The 21,380-nt window shown below is 47.9% G+C and overlaps 1 protein-coding gene across 1 annotated transcript in view; it reads right to left on the minus strand.

The window, feature by feature from the left end:
- The window catches only part of LOC148474661 (vitamin D3 hydroxylase-associated protein-like), a 49,843-nt gene extending 31,322 nt beyond the window's left edge, over positions 1-18,521 (minus strand). The window contains exons 1-4 of the mRNA XM_088458281.1: positions 18,418-18,521; positions 7,609-7,752; positions 4,633-4,766; positions 3,090-3,296 (exon numbers count right to left, since the gene is read on the minus strand). Of these exons, the coding sequence (XP_088314407.1) occupies positions 3,090-3,296; positions 4,633-4,766; positions 7,609-7,752; positions 18,418-18,441 (509 nt within the window). The 5' untranslated portion in view covers positions 18,442-18,521. The remainder of the gene's footprint in view (positions 1-3,089; positions 3,297-4,632; positions 4,767-7,608; positions 7,753-18,417) is intronic.
- Positions 18,522-21,380: the final 2,859 nt, after the last annotated feature.

Below are 21,380 nucleotides of genomic sequence, written 5' to 3' on the forward strand. Positions count from 1 at the left end.
GTGAATCAGCCCCCGGGAACATTAAAGTGACCAATAGGGGAGGAGATCGCTGTAGCCTTTTCTGTAAGAGAGAAGCCTATTGGATTTTTTGGCTACAGATCCTCACCCGTTTGGGACTGAATGACACTATAGAATTAAACAATCTCTAGGAATTTTAATTACTAGGATATTGCTTGATGTCTGGAATTAATTTTATGTTTTTGTTGAATTTTCTTCTCTCGACTACTAATTATATATATATCGCTGAACATCAAAACAAATTATATTTTCATTGAACACTAAAACATATCTTCTCCACTATTTTATTAATGACCAGCCCCATGAAATGGGCAGGTTCTCCATCTGAATATGAGTATGCGAGCAGTCAGGGGCATTTCTAGAGAGGAGGGGGCCCGTGTGCAGTCTCCGACACGGGCCCTCTCCTCTCTCTCCGGTGAGTTGTGCGCGGCCAGCGCCGAAGTTATAGACTCTGGGCACTAGGGTGTGCCCAGAGTCTATAGAGTTTGCACAGGTCACCAGGAAAATGGGTGTGCAGTGCGGGGCCCCCCTGGACCCAGGGGCCCGTGTACCCCGCACACCCTGCACCCATTGTAGATACGCCCCTGCGAGCGGTTCAGCGTCTTTGCACTTAACCCCATGCAACGACACTCCCAGACAGGCCCTGCATGGATGGTGGACTCGAGTTCATTCCGGGGTGGGTGGTGAGCAGTATTGCCGATGGAAATTTTGCATTGAATCATGTGATAACCAGCCTACACTGTCCTATACTTGGTACCAGTACACCTGTAACTGAGGGTCCTTTTAATGTTTTTATGCAATTAAAACATTTATGCACTATGGAGCGCCCCCTATCTTTCTTTTTAATTTAGTGATATATATTTATTATATTAACAAGTATATTGGCCCCGGCATATGCTATCACCTCCCCAGCTTTGCTCCACCCTGCCCCAGCAGTGTTGCAGCTGCTCGTACTGTTCTCACCCGCCTCCCTCTGATACTAGGCAGGGGAATAGCGAGGGTGGTTCCAGTGGAGCATGAGCTCTGGGCGCCAAAATGGACAGAAGGCGCCATTCAGGTTTCCCGGGAATTCTTGGGGCGCTGCACAGTATGACGGCCGCCTGTTAGTTTTATCTCGGTTTCTTTGCTCTATATCCTAAATAAGTTACAGATTGGAGATCCGTTTCTACATTTCATGCTCCCTCAAGCTGCCCAGATTGTCTCCCCTCCGGCCCCCCCTCCTCGGTGATCATCTTCTGTCACCTCTCCTTTACTGTCAGATTAATTACATTCACTTCTCACCTCTTTAATTCCCTCCCCTATCTACCATGGGATCGGCTCTTTGCCCCTCCCCTCTCCGTTCTTATTGGCTTCTGTCACCACCCCTCTCCTTTTCTTATTGGCAGGTATGAGTTTTAAAAAAAACTCACTGCTTTGCTATGTAAAGTAATGAGGTGTTCCTAGGCATGACCACAAAATGTTATTTAAAAGATCTTTTAAAAGATACTGGGCTCTATTTATTAACATTATTTTTACTAAAATAAAGTGAAAAAGGGTGTTTTCACACCCTTTTCACATTATTTTAGTTTCACCTGAATTTATTACAGGGCAATTGGAGTAGAATTAGTAAAATTCTACTCCAACCCCCAGTATCACTTATTTTTAGTAAAGCAGATCGCATTTCCCATAATTGTAATGGGAAATGTGATCTGTGTGAAAGTTACTAAAAATAAATTGTAAAAAAATACCGGGGGAAGCCCTGTGATAATAACGCCACCTGGAGGTGGCGTTATCCAGGGTCTCCCCCGGTTACCGGGCTCCCACTCTGCTCTAACAGGGAGAGTAGAGGCGGGAGCCGGTACCAGTATTCAGCTATGTGGTCTAAATAGACAGCAAGCTGATTGCTGTAAAAAAAAGAAAAAAAAAAATTAAACATTTTTTTTTTAACTTACCTGAATCCAGGGACCGGTGATCGGGCCTCCGGTGATGGCTCCTCTCCGGTCAGCTGGTCTCCCACAGTGCACTGGGGCCCGGTCATCAGGTGATCGGGCCCCAGTGCAGTATGGGAGATCACCTGATCGGGAAGCCCGGAGAAGACCACCGGAGGCCAGGAGGATGCAGGTAAGTGTAATGAAGGGAGGGGGGGGTCGCGGGGGGGGGGGGGTCGTGGGGGTCCGCGATCGCGGGGGACGGGTCTTAGCGCCGGGGGGCGGGGCTTAGCGTCGGTGGGGGGGTAGTAGCGGTGGTCGGTCGGCGCATGCGCGGGCTCTTAGTCGCGGTATTTTTTCCGAAAATACCGCGAAACTAGAGTGCGGATGGGATCCGCAGGGACAGAGCTTTATCGCAAGCTCTGTCCCTGCAAGGGATTTATAGTAAATCCCTGTGATATTGCCTGAATTCGCAATGCGAATTCACTCGGTAATATCACACTACAATCCGCATTCAATATGCGGATTGTAGTAAATAGAGCCCACTGTATTAGGAGACCTGGAATAATAGTGGTAGACAGAACATGGTTAGTTGTACTCACATTAATATAGGTGCAATGTATATTTGTGAAGTAGGAGCATAGCTGAGAATGGAGCTTCCCATAGGTGATCAGAATATATAATACTATCTCCTCTATTGACTAATAACAATGATGCAAATGAGATAAAAGCTAGATTCTAGGTGCTATACATAAATAAAGCAGTGCCAAAGCAGCTACCCCTTAATGTCAGACAGTGCATTACCGAAGCATTCTATTCCCCCAATGGGACCTCAACACCCAATGTGATACTGCCACTGTTTGCTGTTTTTATATTCACTTCAGTATTCCCCCGCAGGCTGGCCATACCCCACTGGCACAGTTGAGTACAGGGAGGGGGCGCTACGACATGCACTTTCTCTGGGTGTCATGGTTCCACGCTGCTCCTCTGATACTAGGTACCCCGTTCCCGGCGTCTAGTCCTCCTTTGCTAGGTCTGTTCCTTCGCCCTAGCAATGGGAGTGGTTAGGGCTCACACATCGGCATACACTCCGTGTGCATTGTGGAGACGGGACAGACCGTAGGAAATTATTATAACAATATATACAGGAGGAATAGGGCTCACCTCTGTCTGCTTGAAGTTGGCTTAAATCCAGCAATTCCACAAACACTGGACGGGAGGCGAATGCTGCCAGCAAGGTCACTTCCAATACCAAGAATTGAACCTCCACCACCAATCAATGCCCCCTCCCCACCGGAAGATCCTGATACCCCCTTGGCTCTGTTATGGGGGTTTAGTGTGTGTCCGTATATTGGGTTACTGGTTTCACAGCTACAGTAGGAGAAAGCGGTAGAGAGTATTATGTAATAGTACATAGCATTGGAATAAATTCCTAATACAGAAAATGTAGATAATGGATGTGTGATTAGAATATTCAGCAAAGGATGGAAATTATATATTATGTACATATAAGAGTTTCACATAACAAGAGTAGATTTTACAGTCCAGTGTTCTCCATGTGCAGACTGTTGGTAAAGAGTTGTGTATGCATTACCTTACCCATGATCCTCTGCCAGTAGTGGATGGACATGTGTAAATCCTGTTCAAATCCCCTTTAACCGGGTATACACTAGATGATATTGTGGATCGGACTATATATCGTCCACATCGGGCAGTGTGCATCCACTATGTCACTGACGATGCTGGCTCCTGGGCATCGGCAGCGTAGTCACCCATCGGACCTGCATGCAGGTCCAACAGGCAATATCGTCAACTGGGGGCCATGCTGCTGAATGGCCCCCGAAGTCACTCCCGGCATACTCACTTGCCGATGTCAGAACTGCCACCTGGATCCGCCTTACTTGACATCGGCTGGGTACTCATCGTTAAGTGTGTAGCCAGCATAAGACTGTGCACTGCTTAGTGGACTGTGCCCCATAGTAAGGGTGACTGTTAGCTGCACTCCAGGGCAAGAAACAATAAATGATCTTTCCAATCCCATGGGATCTATGTGTGAAGAGTGTGAGATAATAGAAGTGCAATGAATTGAGTTTAAGTAGTTTAAAATCCAACCCCAACCAAACTACTAAGAAGTCTATATCAGTATGATCAGTGCCTCAATGGAGTTCAAGCCCAACAGGATAGTTCTGACCTTGTCTGACTGGATGGACGAGGAGATGAGGACTAATAGTACAGATACAGGACCCGAATATAAGTCACACTCAGGTCCAAATGCGACCACATTCAGAATATTGACTGTGTATGGGCAGTCAGCTACATATCACGAGAATCAGGCTTACAGAGAGAGAGCAGCAGATACGAGATACAATAAGCAGAGTTTCAAGTGGGAGATGAGCTGAGCTAGACACATGTGGAACTACAGCAGTGTTTCCCATCCTCAGTCCTCAGAGTTCCCTAACAGTACGTTGTACAGACTAGAAGATCTGGAAAACATGCACTGTTGATGGTCCCCGAAGACTGAAGTTGGGAAACTTGAACTATAAAGATACTGGGGCTGATGTAGATTTGGACACATTTTGTGCAGTTTGCATGGGATGAGTCTGAGCCACGTGGAACACTGAATAGGCAGCTAGGTACACTGCCATCGAGCACCCAGATCACATAGACCTGGGGATAGGAACTACCAGCAGAAACTTCTTGAATTTACCATAAAAGAGTCTGAGGAACATTTGTCTTGGCAAACACAATGGCTCCTTGTTTCTTAAAAACCTTTACCAGGACGCTGTCCTCTTCCTCCACATCATCGAGGTACTGCACAAGGCCGCAAGTGGAAGGATGGCCCTGAAAATCCAACAAAGGTGCTGTTAAAAGGGCGTCCGTGATTCACAGGTGAATCAGTTTGAGCCTTTTATTAAAGGTTCTATTCATTATCACTTATTTCTACAAAAGCAGGTGAAAATTGACATTTTCACCTGCTTTTGTAGAAAATAAGTTTTCAGGCCATCCATCAAAAAGGTAATGCAGGAGACATCACAGATATGTCCTGCTTACCCTCCTCTCGGGGAATGGCCTGCTGTCCCCATACACTAGTATCACATCTATCTGCTACTTACCTTCCTTCCTCTCGCGGAATGGCCCACTGTCCCCATATATTAGTATCACAGATATGTCCTGCTTACCCTCCTCTCGGGGAATGGCCCGCTGTCCCCATACACTAGTATCACATCTATCTGCTACTTACCTTCCTTCCTCTCGCGGAATGGCCCACTGTCCCCATATATTAGAATCACAGATATCTCCTGCTTACCCTCCTCTTGGGGAATGGCCCTCTGTCCCCATACACTAGTATCACATCTATCTCCTACTTACCTTCCTTCCTTCCTCTCGCAGAATGGCCCTCTGTCCCCATATACTAGTATCACAGATATCTCCTGCTTACCCTCCTCGCGGGGAATGGCCCGCTGTCCCCATACACTAGTATCACATCCTCCCGGGGAATGGTCCGCTGTCCTCATACACTAGTATCACATCTATCTCCTACTTACCTTCCTTCCTTCCTCTCATGGAATGGGCCGCTTTCCCCATATACTAGTATCACAGATATCTCCTGCTTATCCTCCTCTCAGGGAATGGCCCGCTGTCCCTATATACTAGTATCACAGATATCTCCTGCTTACCTTCCTCTCAGGGAAAGGCCCGCTGTCCCCATACACTAGTATCACAGAAATCTCCTACTTACCTTCCTCTCAGGGAATGGCCCGCTGTCCCCATACACTAGTATGAGGAGACAAATTCATTGAGCGCCGGAAATACTATATTTTTGGAGCTTGCCTGCGGGAGCATTCACCATCTTCAGATGATATTTGCTCCTGCTCGCAGCGCACACCTCGCTCCTCCATATTGGAAGGAGTTCCGGGTTGCAAAGAGGGATCCGAAACCCCTGTTTGGCTGCTTCCGCCAGACGCCAGGGCTTTTGTGCGCAAGTGTGAACTCTAGTTCACGTAGGCGCACTAGTTTCACTGCTCCTAAAGACTCGGAGAGACAGGAGATTTTTGGATCAGCTGTCTCCTCATCGGAGCAATGATGATTTGCTTCGGCACTTGCTGCAAGTTGGATTGTTATATATTGGGTTATCTGATGGTATAGTAGTGAGTGTGTACCAAATTATAATTTACAATTTTTACATTATTTAAGCACTAAGCCGCTGTCACATTGCGTGGTCTAAAATAAATGCAAATATTCTCCTGTATTCAAACCAAACCACCCCTATCCGTCTGTTGGTGACAGCAGTCGTCATCACTATCAACACGCATTAACACCAGCCCGATACCTGCACGTTCATTTGTGAATAGCCCACAATACAGCCTACATGCCCCCAGCCCCCTCCTCCCCCTGGGACACTCAGATGAGTGGTAGTGCAGTGCAGATGAGAATAGTCAGTAGCATGGGAGGGGGAGGAGGTGACAAAGTGGGAGGAGCACAAAAGCAGGGTTCCAGTCAATAGATAGATATCATTCTAACCTGCTACATGCTCCTTCCTCCCCGTCTACCCCATCTGTGTCACCCCTGTTTGTCTTCTCCTCCCTTTTAGAGTGTAAGCTCTAACGAGCAGGGCCCTCTACCCTCTTCTCCTTACTTTAGTTTCATCTACTTCTTACTCACCACAAGGGCACCTAACACTTGGTTGCTTATGCTCTGTTGCTGAGCTGTAACTAGACTTTTTGGTGCCCTGTGCCAAAAAGAGCATTGGCGCCCCCCTCATTTTTCAATTAATGCACCCAAAAAAGGGCCATGGCTTCATGGGGAAGGGCCAGGGATGAGATAGGAGAGGCCAGGAGATGCTGGGGATGAAATAAGAGGAAGAATGATAATAAACAGAAATTTGACAGGCCCAAACAGCGCCCCCTGACCTGTGGTGCCCTGTGCGATGGCACCGGCCACACTACCCTAGCTACGGCCCTGCTCTGTTGCTTATCTGGGTGTTATGGTCGCTAATGTAGCAATATATATATTATCCATGTCCTGGTCCTGTATTGTATTGTTCTGTAAGTCGCTTGTCTACAATTTGTTTATGTACTTGGTAAGGCGCTGCGGAACATTTTTGGCACCATATAAATAAATGATAATAATAATAATAATAGCTATGAAAAAGGTTGACAATGTTAGACAGGCAATAGGTTGACAAGGACAAAAGGTCGACACAGAAAAGGTTGACATTGATAAAGGTTGACAAGGTCAAGATGTTGACACTAATATGGTCGGCACTTTTTTTATTTTAAGGTTAGACACTTTCCGGATGGTTAGGGATAGGCACTTGAAGGGACCGTTCGGGTTACGCACTTACCTCGACGGTTATGGTTAGGCACCATGAGGGAGAGTTAGGTACCAAGAGGAGGGTTGCGGATAGGGTTTAGAAAATAAATGTCTACTATTTTTGTGTTAACCATTTGACCCTGTTGACATTTTGAACCTGTCGACCTGTGTTGACCTTTTCTCCCTGTCAACCTATTGTCTGTCTAACATCTGTTGTCTATCTTATTCTTGACTATCTTTTATACCAAGCCCAGGTGGCAGTCAGAGGAAGAGCAGAGAAGGTGAGAGGGAGTGTGTTCTGAGATGGGGTCGGAGATGTAGCAGCGGGAGGAGTGATGCCCTGTGACATAATATATAATATAATAGTTACCTGATAACTGACATGTTCCTTTATAGAGATGGGGATTCCGTACAGTGGACCCTTTTCCTCTTTCTCTAGAAGTCCTTTGAGCTGGGCCTCTATGTCCGGCATAAATAGGGTCACGCAGTTCAGATTGTCATTTACTTCCAGCGCCTGTGTGAGAAGATATTAATCAGAGTCTAATGCGATCACTTTACTTATACATATCACAGGGACGGGATCCTATCGGAGCCCCCAGTCCCTGTCTGTGAAGATTGATACTTCTGGATGGTACTTCATTCTTATTGGCGCGAATAACGGAGATAAGAAATTATAATTATTGGGTCATAAGCCCAATAATGAATAAATGGGCCCCTTAATGAAGCAAAGAATGCTCATGTATCATTCCTTCCCTTGTCTGCATAGTTACAGGTATTAGGCAGGCTTATGCTGTGTCCATGCAATAGATCAGTGCTGAATCCAATGCAACAAATGTATCTATAACTGTATTAGTGCATCACACGGATCCCAAAAATGGAGACTAAAAGCAATTGAAGGGACCTCCTCTCTGGTCCATATAGTCACTTGGAGGTGGTGGGGAGGGGGGGGGGGAGGGGCAGTCCTTCAGAGACTATTCCATTCCTATTAGGCGAGTTCTGGGGAATGGATGAACAGAGATGTAGTTACCTTGCCTGCTGTTTAAATCTCGGCGGAATATCGACAGCCGGCGCCCCAAACATAAGTATAGAGGGGCCTGGTTAGGTGTTAGCCGTGGGGGGAGGGTTAGGTTTAGGCACCACGGGGGGATAGGGTTATGCTCTGGGACACACACACACACACACACAAAATCTCAGCTAGCTTAATATAGTTGTAGGATACAGACAGCGGCATCCCGACAGACTCCTGACACGTGCAGCCAGAGCCAGCCCTAACCAGTTTGATGCCCTAGGCAAGATTTTGGGTGATGCCCCTAGCACCATCGCTAGTTCCGCCTCTGACCCAGCACCCCTCTCCAAGCACAGCACCTATCAACCAGCAGCACAGATCACAGCAGCAGTCAGCAACATCCATCACCCCATACCCATTGCAATCCTCATCCACAGACATTTTAGTGCCCTGTGCCAGCAAGAGCATTGGCGCCCCCACTCCCTTGTTTGTCTCAGGTTACTGGACTCCGCAAAGGTCCATTGTAGGAGGAGATGCTGTGGCTGGGCATGCCCAGCAGCCCTCCTCCAGTGGCAATTTTTTTTACTGCCCGCTGTCTCTGCTCCCCAGTCCCGCAACTGCCAGCTGTATGAGATGCCGCCCAATCAGCTGAGCTGAGAGCTCCGATCGCGTTAGGACAGCAAGAGCAGAGGTGCGTCCACCTGTCCCAATCCCTTCATTTCCTGCTGTGAAGCTGAATTGGCCCTAGGCTTGGAATGCATGCCCCTAGGTATTTATTTAATTTGTCTATGCCTATGTCTATGCTCTGCGTGCAGCTAAGTACCCTAACCCACCGTTCCCGCAGCCTAACCCTCCCCTCCCACAGCCTAACCTTAACCCTCCCCTAGTACCTAACCCTAAACCTAGCCCTTTCCCTAACCCTAATACTCAGCATCGGGATGTCAGCGGTTAGGATTCTGGAACCGGGATTCCTACTGCTGTCTGGATTCCGGCGCCAGGATTCTGACCGCCAGCATGCCGACTGCCGTGACGCAGGCAACTTCCCATTCAATCTACTGTGAGTATCATTTCATTATTGTTGCTGATCAATACTATAACACAGGGTTGCCGACATTTAGCTCCCTCCTTCCGGGAGGGAGCTGTCAGGCTTCCACACGGAGGGCGTAATGCGGTAAAAGGGGGCGTGGTCCAGCAAATGATGCATCATTGTAGACACGAAGACACGATTCAGCGCGAATCTCGTCACTTCCCCCTCCCACCGCTGCCGAGGTTTATACAGACGGGTCGCTGGGGCCGATTAATGTGGACCAGTCTCACAAACTGCTATACCATGTTGAATTAATACTTTGCCTGCTTAAGCTGCACAGACTGTGCGCTAAACTGCAATCTCCATATATGCACTCTCCTGTCACAAACTCTTGATAATACTTATGGAATATTTATTACTTATGCATACAGTATGTCTGCTTAATGTTAGGCCTGATTTACAAAGAAATGGGTTGTCAAAACTACCAGTCATCGGCGCCTTTGACTGATTTAAAACAGCTATAGTCTGGTTTAGCATTTATTTCTATTGCTATTGTGGGTTTCCAACTTAAAAATGTTCATCAAGCGAAACGCGCGTTTCTAATAGAGCAGGAATCTCACTACTGACATCACGAGTGATGTCAGTAGGGCCGCCCACAAATGGCAGGCGTTCCCTCAGGAACGCCTCCGTTTGTCTGGCCACCCCCCCTCCCCGCCTACAAAACGGGGCGCGCCGTCGATCAACATCGACAGCCGCCCCGTTTGTAGCGAGCCCCAGAATGCAGTGCGCAGTGCCCCACCATCGACCCACTTGCGAGCGCACAGCAACTATTTGTAAGAGAACATAAGCTAATAGCTTTGCATTAAGTGCTATAGAATACAATTATACTTAACTTGCTGAGATGATGCTCCTTTATAGGCAAAAGTTTGACTGCATACCATCTACCAGTGTAAAGGCTCGGTGAATAATTCATAAAAGGATTTCGGTACTATAGAAGTAGAACATTGGTGCACAAACCACAGACCATGGAAAGCGTACAGCCTGTGGCCTATGGCCACCGCTGGAAGCCCGCCATCCTCTGTTCAGATCTACCCTGATTATATTAATAAGAGTAGGTCTGTCAGGCAGTCACTAGTTGGGCGCATCCCATCAGTAATTTGTCTGTAACAGGCAGTCTTTGCAGCAAATTAGATCAGTTGCCAGGTTGCAGAACTCAGTCTCACATTTGGCGATCTCACCAGACTGAGGGGTCTATTTACTAAGCAGTGTTAGGAGACAGAGTGAAAAGTGATAAGAAAGGGATAAGGTACCAGCCAATCAGCTCCCAACTGTCATTTTTCAAACACAGCCTGTGAGATGACAGTTGGGAGCTGATTGGCTGGTACCTTATCCCTTTCTTATCACTTTTCACTCTGTCTACTAACACTGCTTAGTAAATAGACCCCTAAGGCTCTGTTCCTGCACACGTGTGCATGGCATGCAGGATCATGGTAAAGAGCAGAGTCCAACCCGGGACAGACACATCCCGATGGACAGTGCCAGGCTGCACCAACCTTTCTGGACAAACGTATATATTAGCTTTTCTAATACCGGTATAAAAGACAGTCTAGGACGCACATGTAACATAACATATAAAAGTAGTTTATATAAAGCTGTTTAATTGTTTTTAGGCTTAAGATCATAGTGATCTGTGCAGTGATTCTCCCAAACTCACCTGCCTCAAGCAGGTCTATTGTCTGGTCGATATTTGGATGCTTCTCGGTCAAATTCAGAACCGACCGTTAGTAAATCTCCATCATCTATGTAAAGTTTTGATGGTCATTCCGATGTTCTAAACTGCTCTATAGTTAAATTTTTGGCCGATTTGGCATCGATTTTGACTTCAATAAATCTCTGATTTTCAAACTAGCTACCAAATTGCACAAAAATGCTAAATTGCCCTTTAGAAAATTTACCCCACACAGTAATTTGCTGACAAAAGCCATAAACAGTAACCACAAGCCACCCTCAAACTTTAATCTCAGTTATCTGAAAGACAACAATATAAACACCTCTGATAGACTTTGATAGTATGTACCACCTTGAATCATTACACACTAAAAAAACAAAGAAGAACTCCCAATCTCACCAAAACAAAGGTACAGTAGAAGCACTTAAAGAATTTCAGAACAATAGAGAAATAACCGTCAAACAAATGGAGCAGGGAGTTGTGATTGTGGATACACAGAGACAGTGGTGGGCTGGGCCGGGGGGCAGGGTGCCAGCTGCCCCCCGGGCCGGTACATATTGTGTGGCACTAGGGCCGCTGCCGTAAGCTCCTTCCCGGAGTCAGCTGCTTCACTCACTCACCCTCCCCGTCACCGCACCACCTGATGAGGAAGCAGCTGAGACAGGAGCCAGCAGCAACCAATACATGCCCTGTGAGCCGAGAAGGTCTCACCCAGACGCGATCCATCTCCGCACTGCACCGACACTATGAGAGCCGCAAACCCCGGCCAATTGGCAGAGAAGATGGAGGCCGGGCTGTTTTTCTACAAACAACAGCCCAGGTGGAGATCCTGGAGACCTGGACTCCCGCTGCATCTCCTCCTGGACCGCAAGGTACAGTTAATAACTGGCTGCATGCAGTGACCCCTGGCTCCTCAGCTCTCATACTCCAAAGAGACCTGCTGCATAAGATCTTGCAATAAAGCTGTCAATCATTCACCTTGAACATGCAGCAGAGTGACTGTAATGCATACAGATGAGCAAGCATCTAGTGGTTATGCAAATTTTGGTACCATAAAGAGCCCCAGAAGCATGTATTTGGTGACTGGCAGGGCTTTCTGGGACTTGTAGTTCTCCCGCAGTATGGGAAATGTAGTTAGCTGAAGCTTTGTCTTATTTCTAATCCTTCTTGAAAATAGACTTCCTGCACTCTACCAGACTGCCCTGAAGTGTGTTTGGTGTATCTGATGTTAAATGGCTGCACAGAGAGTGATTGGTGTTGCATTAAGTGAATTGTTTCCTTGGTCTGTGAGGAAATGGTTTCGATGACATGTCTCGGTAGTGCCATCATTTGAAGAGTAGCATGTGTTTTATAGTTGTCTGGCACCCATACACAAACCACCTCTGGCAGAATGCTGAATTTAGGGCCTAATTCAGCATGGATCGCAACTGCAACAGCATATGCAGATGGCTGATTGTTGCGTACTGCGCATACACGATAGCAGCATTGCACTCGCATTGCAATCACACAGACTACAGAAAGCCATCCTAGAGTGAGTGATGTCAGGTCAGCATTTGGGGGTGGTGACGGGGGAGGTGGTCAGAAAAACGCAGGCGTGCCTGCCCGTTTGAACACTTACATAGGCGTGCATAAATGAGCCATTGCGACAGCATACGCAGCTTGAATACTTACTGTATGTGACAAGACTTGCAATACCTGAGTAAGGTCAGACCTACTATAATTGTGCGTGAGGGGCCGATGTTAGCAGTGACAGCCGGGAAGGTTCCTCGACCTGCCTCCTGGCTGTCAGTGTCAGGCTGTGGCACAGTGCAGCTAGCATGAGAAGGGTCCCGGCATACTAACACAGTTTCCCCCCTCAAGCTCCCCCACCAGAACAGCTTCCCTTCCTTGGCTCTGCAATAGCTACACCCCCAGTTCTCTTCACTTCCTCACTTCTCTTTCCTCCCTGCTTCTACTGGCACCACGCAAAAGAAGGCTGACCCTACTGTAACTGCAGTGCACACCACAGAGGTCTCTCCCACTGTCACCTTCTCCCCTGCAGTCTCTCCCACTGTCCCCTTCTCCCCTGGAGTCTCTCCCAAGGACCCCTTTCTCTGCAATCCCTCTGGCTGTCCCCTTAACCCCTGTAGTATCTCTCACTATCCATTGTGCCCTGCAGTCTCTCCCACTGACCCCTTTCCCCTGCAGTCTCTCCCACTGTCCCCTTTCCCCTGCAGTCTCTCCCACGGTCCCCTTATCCCCTACACTGTAGTCTCATTCACTTTCCATCTCTCCCACTATTTCCTTTTCTCCTGCAGTCTCTCCCACTATTTCCTTTTCTCCTGCAGTCTCTCCCACTATTTCCTTTTCTCCTGCAGTCTCTCCCACTATTTCCTTTTCTCCTGCAGTCTCTCCCACTATTTCCTTTTCTCCTGCAGTCTCTCCCACTATTTCCTTTTCTCCTGCAGTCTCCTCCACTGTCACTTTTCCACGGCAGTCTTTTTTACTGTCTGAAAAGTTTGAGCTTCATCCCCCTCTCCATATAAGGTATGCCCATACCCCCTCCCCATCTGCACCTCTTCCCTTTCCATCTGCACCTCTTCCCCCTCCCCATCTGTGCCTATGTCCCCTCCCAGCATGTTTGCCTCTGCCCTATTACCGCATGGCTGGTGGCTGCAATCAGGTGGCTGGACAGAGGACCAATTGCATTTGCGCCATAAAACTGAACCTAAGGATGACAGGTAATCACAACTGTCTGTTACTAACGGGCTTATTTATCACAATCTGCAATTTAAATGTGGATGTGATAAATATTTTACGCCCAAATTTGCAATGTGTAAATTAATAATTTGATGCAAATTTACTAAAATCCTCTTGCCAGGAGACGGGCTCCGATAAGAGCCTGCCCTGGGTAAGAGCTACGCTATCACAGCTATCACACTGCTTTCTGGTTCGGGTCCTCGGTGTACACTGCTCTCAGGGGCCAACAGAGAAGAATTCGGAGCACCCCTCTCCGGAAGAATTTTCAAAATACTAGCCCATAGGCTACTATTGGGTAACGCCATCTGGAGATGGCGTAACCCTGTTGGGGCCAAGCTCCACAATGTGCTGGTAGAAAAGCCAGGGCCACTTACTTGTGTTTGCCCCCCAGGCTAAAAGTTGCCAGCCAGCCCTTGCACTAGAGGAGCCCTAACGTCAGATTCTCTCGCGAGAATCTGACATCAGGTAGCTGCGGCTCGGCCTCGAACGGGGATCCGAGTCAGGCGGGGAACACCCGAACATCGTTCGGGTGGACTCGGATCCCCAATGTTCGGAGTGGTTCGGATTCCACAGAATCCAAACCGCTCATCTCTAAGCCAAAGTATGCAAATCCCGCGATCACACACCAAGGCATTAGCACGCCCACTATGTCTTGGTGTGCGATCGCGGTGTGTATTTAGATGCCCACCAGCCTGACTCTCCAGGAAGTGTATGCAACAATTGGTAACATCGAGTAACATCGGACCCATACGCAGCACTTGTGGCAGACCATACCCAACCGCCAACACTGCGAGTGCTTCCGTGTGTAATTCAGCCATGTGACATGTACTATGACACTGCGTCTTAATTATGCACGCCTCTGAAATGGCGTTAAGACGCTCAGACACGCCTGCGTTCACACCACCACTCCCCCATTTCCATCGACCAACCCCTGTCACCACCCACAAACGGCTCGTCCTGTCACTCAAGCTAGCGAGGCATCTGTATACAAGGGGCGATTGCTTTGCGATCGCATGGACTGGTTCACACATTGCAATGCATACACATGCGCACATTGCAAACATCGGCAGGCTATGTGCGAACACAGCCTAGTGAACGGGTCTCAATCGGGCCCTCAGTATCATAGCAAGGCACTATTGCACCCTTTGACCCCCCCAATTATGATGTCACAGAGGAGGAGGATGAGACCAGGAAGCTGAGTGATGGTGCATATGAGGTGGCTCTCCAGGCTGCAGGTTACTATTCCAGCCAATCAGCTGCAGCTATTCCACATTACACACTCAAGGCACTGAAATTGCATTGGAATTCTTGAGAGAACCTCACACTGTAGAATAAGGCACAAGGCTCAGGAAGAGTTACCAGCAGTGTATGGTCTCATTCCCTCATCACACAAAATAATTTTCCTTATACACTCTAGGACAGTGATTCCTAACTTTGGTCATCAAGGCACACTAATACCCCATTTACACCGGAGCTAAAACACGGGTTTTTGAAGGGTTAACCCGGGCAGCTCCCTGGTGTAAAAGGGGAGAGAGTTGGATCGCCGGGTCGAGTGACCCGGCAATCCAACTCAGGTTACTAGCAGGGTTTAACACGGGCCTAGCCCGTGAAACCCTGCTATGAGAACAGCGCACTCTGGGTCACGTTGATCTGGCGTGCGCTGCTAGCCGGCCGATTGGTCCGGCTTCAGTGGCGCTTGGAGATGACGTCTGCAGTGTGAGCGGCGCAGACTCGGGAATATCCCGAGTCGGCGCCGGCAAAATTCCGGGTCTGATCCGGATAGGAACTTTGTTCCAACTCCGGGTCAGACCCGGAATTTAGGTGGAAAAGGGGTATTACAGTCATGGTTTTACTGATATCCATTCTTAAGCACAGATGGTTAAATCAAAATAACTAAGGTACTAATTAAGTTACCTGTGAACAACTATGGCTATCCTTAAAACCTGGACTGTTAGTGTGCCTTGAGGATCATGGTTGGGAACCCCTGCTCTAGGACAACAAGATTTGCTAAACCTATTTACTGAAAGGAACAGTATAAGAACCAAATGTACGGTATCAGTGTTATATCATTCCTTAATATCTATTTCCCATTCTAAATGACAAATGGGCATGTCAGCTTTTCCTATGTTTTAGGAAACCTGCGTAAAACCAGATGAGCAATATTCACACACTGGGCGGGATGAATGAAGCATCGCAGGCGGAATGCATCCTGCCGCCCTTCGCATGCATGCCGGCATTCATAACCCCGGTATGCATGATGACCACCACAAAGGACCGCTCTCTTGGTAAGAGCGGCTCTTTGTGATGGAGAGACTTTCGGGTCTATGATCCCTCACACCCCTGTGAAACATAACCACGCCCCTTTTGCGAGCGCTCACGTGCCTACAGTGTGCGCACAGGGGGAACTGCCGGGGCTGATCTACAACCCCAGTTCGTCCCTGTAGAAGACTCTTACCCTCGCCGGTCACCACAAAGCAGGCATGGAGACTGGGCGGAGTTTAAAGATCCTGCAGGGACTTATGGGAAAATTTCCCTCTGTCCCTGCAGTTTTCGGGAAATGTAAGGATTTTCTTTGTATGACGCCATTCTGAGATGACGTTATATAAAGTAAATATTTTTCAAGCAATTTAACGCTTTTTGTTTTGCTGAATAGCAAAAAGCATTGAAGCACTGTAGAGATCATTGGCTGATCCCTACAGTGCGGTACTCTGCGAGATGGGAATTAATGGAGAAGATAATTGTGTTATCTTCTCCATTATCCCATTGCTGAATAGTGGATTTAGATAAAAAATGCGGAAATGATAGTTTCTGAATTTTTTCTGAAAAAAAATCATTGCTGAATAGACCCCTTAGTAAAAAAAGAAAGATTAATGCCCTATCGACAATTGACACTAGTACATTAACTTAAATGCATATATTAAACTGGTCAGCCTTTTTATTAATTATCAATCAATCAATAACTTAACTATGGTGATGGCCGAAAGAAACAGCAGCCATCAGAGGTCAGCAACTACCAAATCAGATGACTAGAAAAACTTGCAGGGCCACTTGCCCACTCAGAAAGTCCATAGGTCACATGAGACTCCCCCATACCTTCCAACGCACGGTTAGCCAACCAAGGCTGCTGACCCCAACAGCGACAATCAGCCAAAAGGTATATCAAAGGGGAGTGACCTATTAATCAGCCCACTGACCTCCCGGCTGCAGTTCTTTCCCGCCCAACACCAAAGAAAAAAAGCGACATCAAAAATAGGCAAAGAAAAATTAAAATAAAGAATTGGGAGAGAGGGGAAAAAGCTGAAAAGAGGTCGTCTCATATCTGCAGCTGCCCTAAGTAAACTGTAGCTCCTCCCACACCACGCCTTAATAACTCTACCATTGGCTACACACTGAGAAAGATTAACTCTCTACTATCTATACAGCTATGATGTACCACTGTCCTACAGCTTAGGGGTTTCAAACAGTGGCGTAAGTTCATCCCAGACGCCCGGAGCCAAGTTACAATTTGGCCACCCCTCCTAAAAAAGGGAAAATAAATATGGTATCTATCTATTTATCTATCTATCTATCTATCATATAGTATATACAGCCACGCACCACAGTACGCTATGGCACATCCGGGATCGCGTGTCCATTAAGTTCTATGGAGACGCACTTGCACGTCCGCGGGAGTACGTCTCCATAGGATTGAATGGGGATGCTATTGCACGTCCCGGATTGCGTGAGGGTGTCTCCCGCCATGCATGGCGTAAGATGCTGCAATACGAACACCAAACCAGCTGGACAGATAAGATAGTGACCTGTATAGTGCAATTAGTATGAGGCTCAGAGTCCTCCTGATGGAGGTGAAAGCCACCTGATACCACTGATGGAGGGGAAAACCACGGACTGAGTTTGAGTCAAGATATTGTAAGACCGCCACTGTGGTGGGACTACAAATCACAAAATTCCCAGTCTACTGCCGCCTACTTCACATTCCGGGAAGATTGCTTTACCAAAGATCTGCCCCCATATTCAGTCGCTGGTGCCCCAGGCCCCCGCCTCCCATGCCCAGGCTTGGACTGGCCCAGCGGGGAGCCGGGTAATTCCCCGGTGGGCCCGACTGCTCCGAGGCCACGTCCCTTTCAGCGAGGAGGCGGGGCTTAGCGGGCCGCGATCGCGGCAGCGGGGAAGGAGGGGGAGGCCGGGTGCTGCTGCACAGCATGTGTCCTGGACACTGTGTCAGAAGCGCAGCGGAGGTAAAATAATAGGCTGTATACATTGCTGCTTGTGTGTTTTAGTCCAATCAGCAGCAGAGATTAAAAACAGGCATGCCTGTCAACCATTTAGCACAGTAGGGGGAGTGGCCTCAGCACAGGATGTTGTGGGACAGTTCTCTTCTGAGATCTGGCAGACCTGGCAGGCGGAGACAGACACAGTTCATGTTGAGAAAGAAAGTATTTGTATGCAGAGTCCTAGCAACAGTGAAATTGCCCAATAACCTATTGGCAATAGGTGAATCACACACAGTGGCCACATTAGAGGTTACCGCGTTAGACACATACTGAGGGCACTACAGGGGAGATTCCTGCTGCTCTCACAGACAGCCCGTCCTGTCAGCATCAGTCCTAGTAGCCAGCAACATTGTCCTATAACCCTCAGTGACCTGACTCCCTCTCACTGTGAGCACTACACTCACAGTGTCTTGTCTGTCTTGTCTCATGGCTGCTCCTCCTCCTCACAGCTGCGGGACCTGTTACCTCCTTCTGCCTGCTCAGTGACTGCAGATGAAAGATCCTTCTGCAAGAGGTGAGTGGGGGAAGGGGTGGGGGTTGAATTGAGGCATTAGGTACACTGTATATAGTGAGGCCTATGTATTGATGTAGGTGGTTATGTACACTGTGTTGTGACCTGTATGTTGTTATACATGTAAAATGCATTTTATACAATAGTATGATAGATGCTTTGCTTTGTTATATATGTGTATGTGTGCTGGGTGATAAATATGCATTGCTATAGGTGTTTGTGTTCTGTATTGTCTAGTGTGATCTGTATATTGTTATATATGTTTATATGTATTGTACACTAGGACCTTTGCATTGTTATGTGATTGTGTAGTGTGACCTATACCTTGTTATACAGTATACTGTATGTGTATGTGTGCTGTACACTCTAGTGCAGGCTTGCTGACAATCTGGCTGCCTTTTCCGGGAGAGAGAGGCAGCTCGGCATAGTAAGCGGGGGAGTGACGCAGTTTTGTGGGTGGGACCGCGGGATCACATCATCGTGGCCCCCCCCCTGCTTCACAATGCTGAGATTACCGGCAATGTGTAGGCGGGAGCGGGGCCACGATGACGCGATTCTACACGAATCTCATCATCAGTTCCCACCGGACCGGTCACCTATGCAAGGTGAGAACGGTCGCCGGCAGTGGTTGCAGCCGGGAGACTTGCGCACTCTTCCGGGGGGCCGTGAGTGACACCCGATTTTCGGGAGGCTCCCGACAATTTCTGGAGAGTAGTCAAGTATGCTCTAGTGATGCCTATGCATTGCTATAGGTGTTTATGTTGTGTACTGTCTCTAGTGTGACCTGTTTATTTGTATTGTACACTAGGACCTTTGCATTGTTATATATGTGATTGTGTAGTGTGACCTGCCTATTGCTATAGATGTGTGTTGCTGTACACTGTGTAGTGTGTCCTGTACAATTTATATATATATATATATATATATATATATAAAATATATACCTTTGTATTGTCTGTTGTGCACAGTCTATTGTGGCCTGTGCATTGTCAGGCAGTATGTGCTATTTAGAGTGTAGTAGGGATGGACATCAAAATGCGGTGGTTGCAGACCATCAGTTATACCTGCTGTGCTCTGGCAGAGGGGAGGAGACTGGAGATGCTTGCAATGGACTGTACTATTATAGAACTGCTCTCCAATTGGCTGACTTGGTGATGCCACTCTTCCATTACACAGACGCAAGGCATGCTGGGAATTGTACTGTTTCCGTATTCTGCCCACGGTTCTAGGAAGTAGTGTTGTCTGGGCGTAAAGCTCGCAAAGCTATGTGCATACACAGACAGCGACACAGTGCTTCAGTCACACATGCTACTGCTGTCTGCCCAGAAATAACTGTGCTGTGGGAGTCTGACTGGGACCTGCGGGCAGCAACAGGCTCACAGTCACTGCTTTGGGCTGTGTGTGTGCGCGTGGTGGTGGGGATTGTATTCATATTATCTGTGTTATATTATGGGTCACTGTTGGCATTTAACTGCATGCTCCCTGTATTATATGGCAATAACTGCTCTCTGGATAATATGATGGTCACTGCGTTGTCTCTGTATTATATACCGGCCACTGCAATGCACTCTGTATAATACTGGCACTGTAACACTTTCTGCCACAACCCTCAGTTTGCTAGCCACACCTTAAGCTTTATGCCGTCGCACCCCAGTGGGCCCTACCATTGCATTCTCCCTGTGGGCCCTTCATGACCCAGTCCGACACTGCCCATGCCCTCTTACTCGCAGCTCTATCTGGTGCATCCTTCTTGACATCCAGGTCAGGAAGATCTGCAGCCGCGTTTATGCTCAGGCCCTCAGCACAGGTCTGCGGCTAGAGCTGCCACCAGGGAGGAGTGGGACAAGGAGTTGTGGGTGAGGGGGGGGGCACAGGTACTGCTGCACAGGTCCATGGCTAGGGCTGCTGCCAGGGGAAAGTGGGACAGGCAGTTGTGGGTGAGTGGGGGGCACCGTATGTGTCACACTGGCATAAGAAGTTGCTGAGGGGCAGCGATACCAATGAGCGGAGACAGGCTATAGATAGACGGAAGCGGCAGCTAGTGGTCTGAAACTGAGCTCTCCATTAGTATATGGTTATGGCAGCTTCTCAGATGCCGGGAAGAGGTGCCATTTATTGGGCGGCCGTGACGGTACACTCTATGGGCAACATCTCCACTTCTAAAAACCAGCACTTTAGTAAATATACCTCTTAGGGCGCATTCCGGTGCTTAGCATTTGGGGAATGCAGTAAAACCCGCTAAAAATTAACTTTCAGGGGTTTTACAGCATTTTCGCCTTTAGTACATCCCGGCCTATGGACCTCATTCAGAGTCGGTCGTAAGCGGCCGCTCGGTCGTACGCATATGATGTTTCCAAACCACACATGCATACGGTCAGTTGTGCGCATGTGCGTACGAAGCTTTGCGATCCAAAATGCTGTTGATCGTACGGCTTACGAGCAGGAAGTGGCTTCCGAGAGTTGATTGACATGAAAGGCCGTTTGTGGGTGTTGACGGGGGTGGTGGTCTGAAAACGCAGGCGTTCCTCACCGTTTTCAGGGCATTTTAGGGGCGTACATAAATTACCGGCTACGACCGACATAGAAGGCCGGAAGTAGTAAAACGTCACTCTGCGAGCAGGTTAGAGGCCTGGCTGATCGTACAGCTTAAGGTAGGGTAGGAGCTCCCGCAAGCCCCAGAGTACAATCGACACTATTGAATGTTATTGATGTTAGGATTGATGTATCTATTTTGTGCCACACAATGCAAGCAGCTAATAATCGTTTGTTGTAGCTAATAACACTGTTAATTGGCTCGTAATTGATTCAGCTGAGTTTGCATTAGCAAATAATAAGAATAAATACATTTCATGGGGA

The sequence above is a fragment of the Taudactylus pleione genome, unplaced genomic scaffold, assembly GCF_031769625.1.
Source record: "Taudactylus pleione unplaced genomic scaffold, aTauple2 ptg000824l, whole genome shotgun sequence".
Classification (NCBI taxonomy): Eukaryota; Metazoa; Chordata; class Amphibia; order Anura; family Myobatrachidae; genus Taudactylus; species Taudactylus pleione.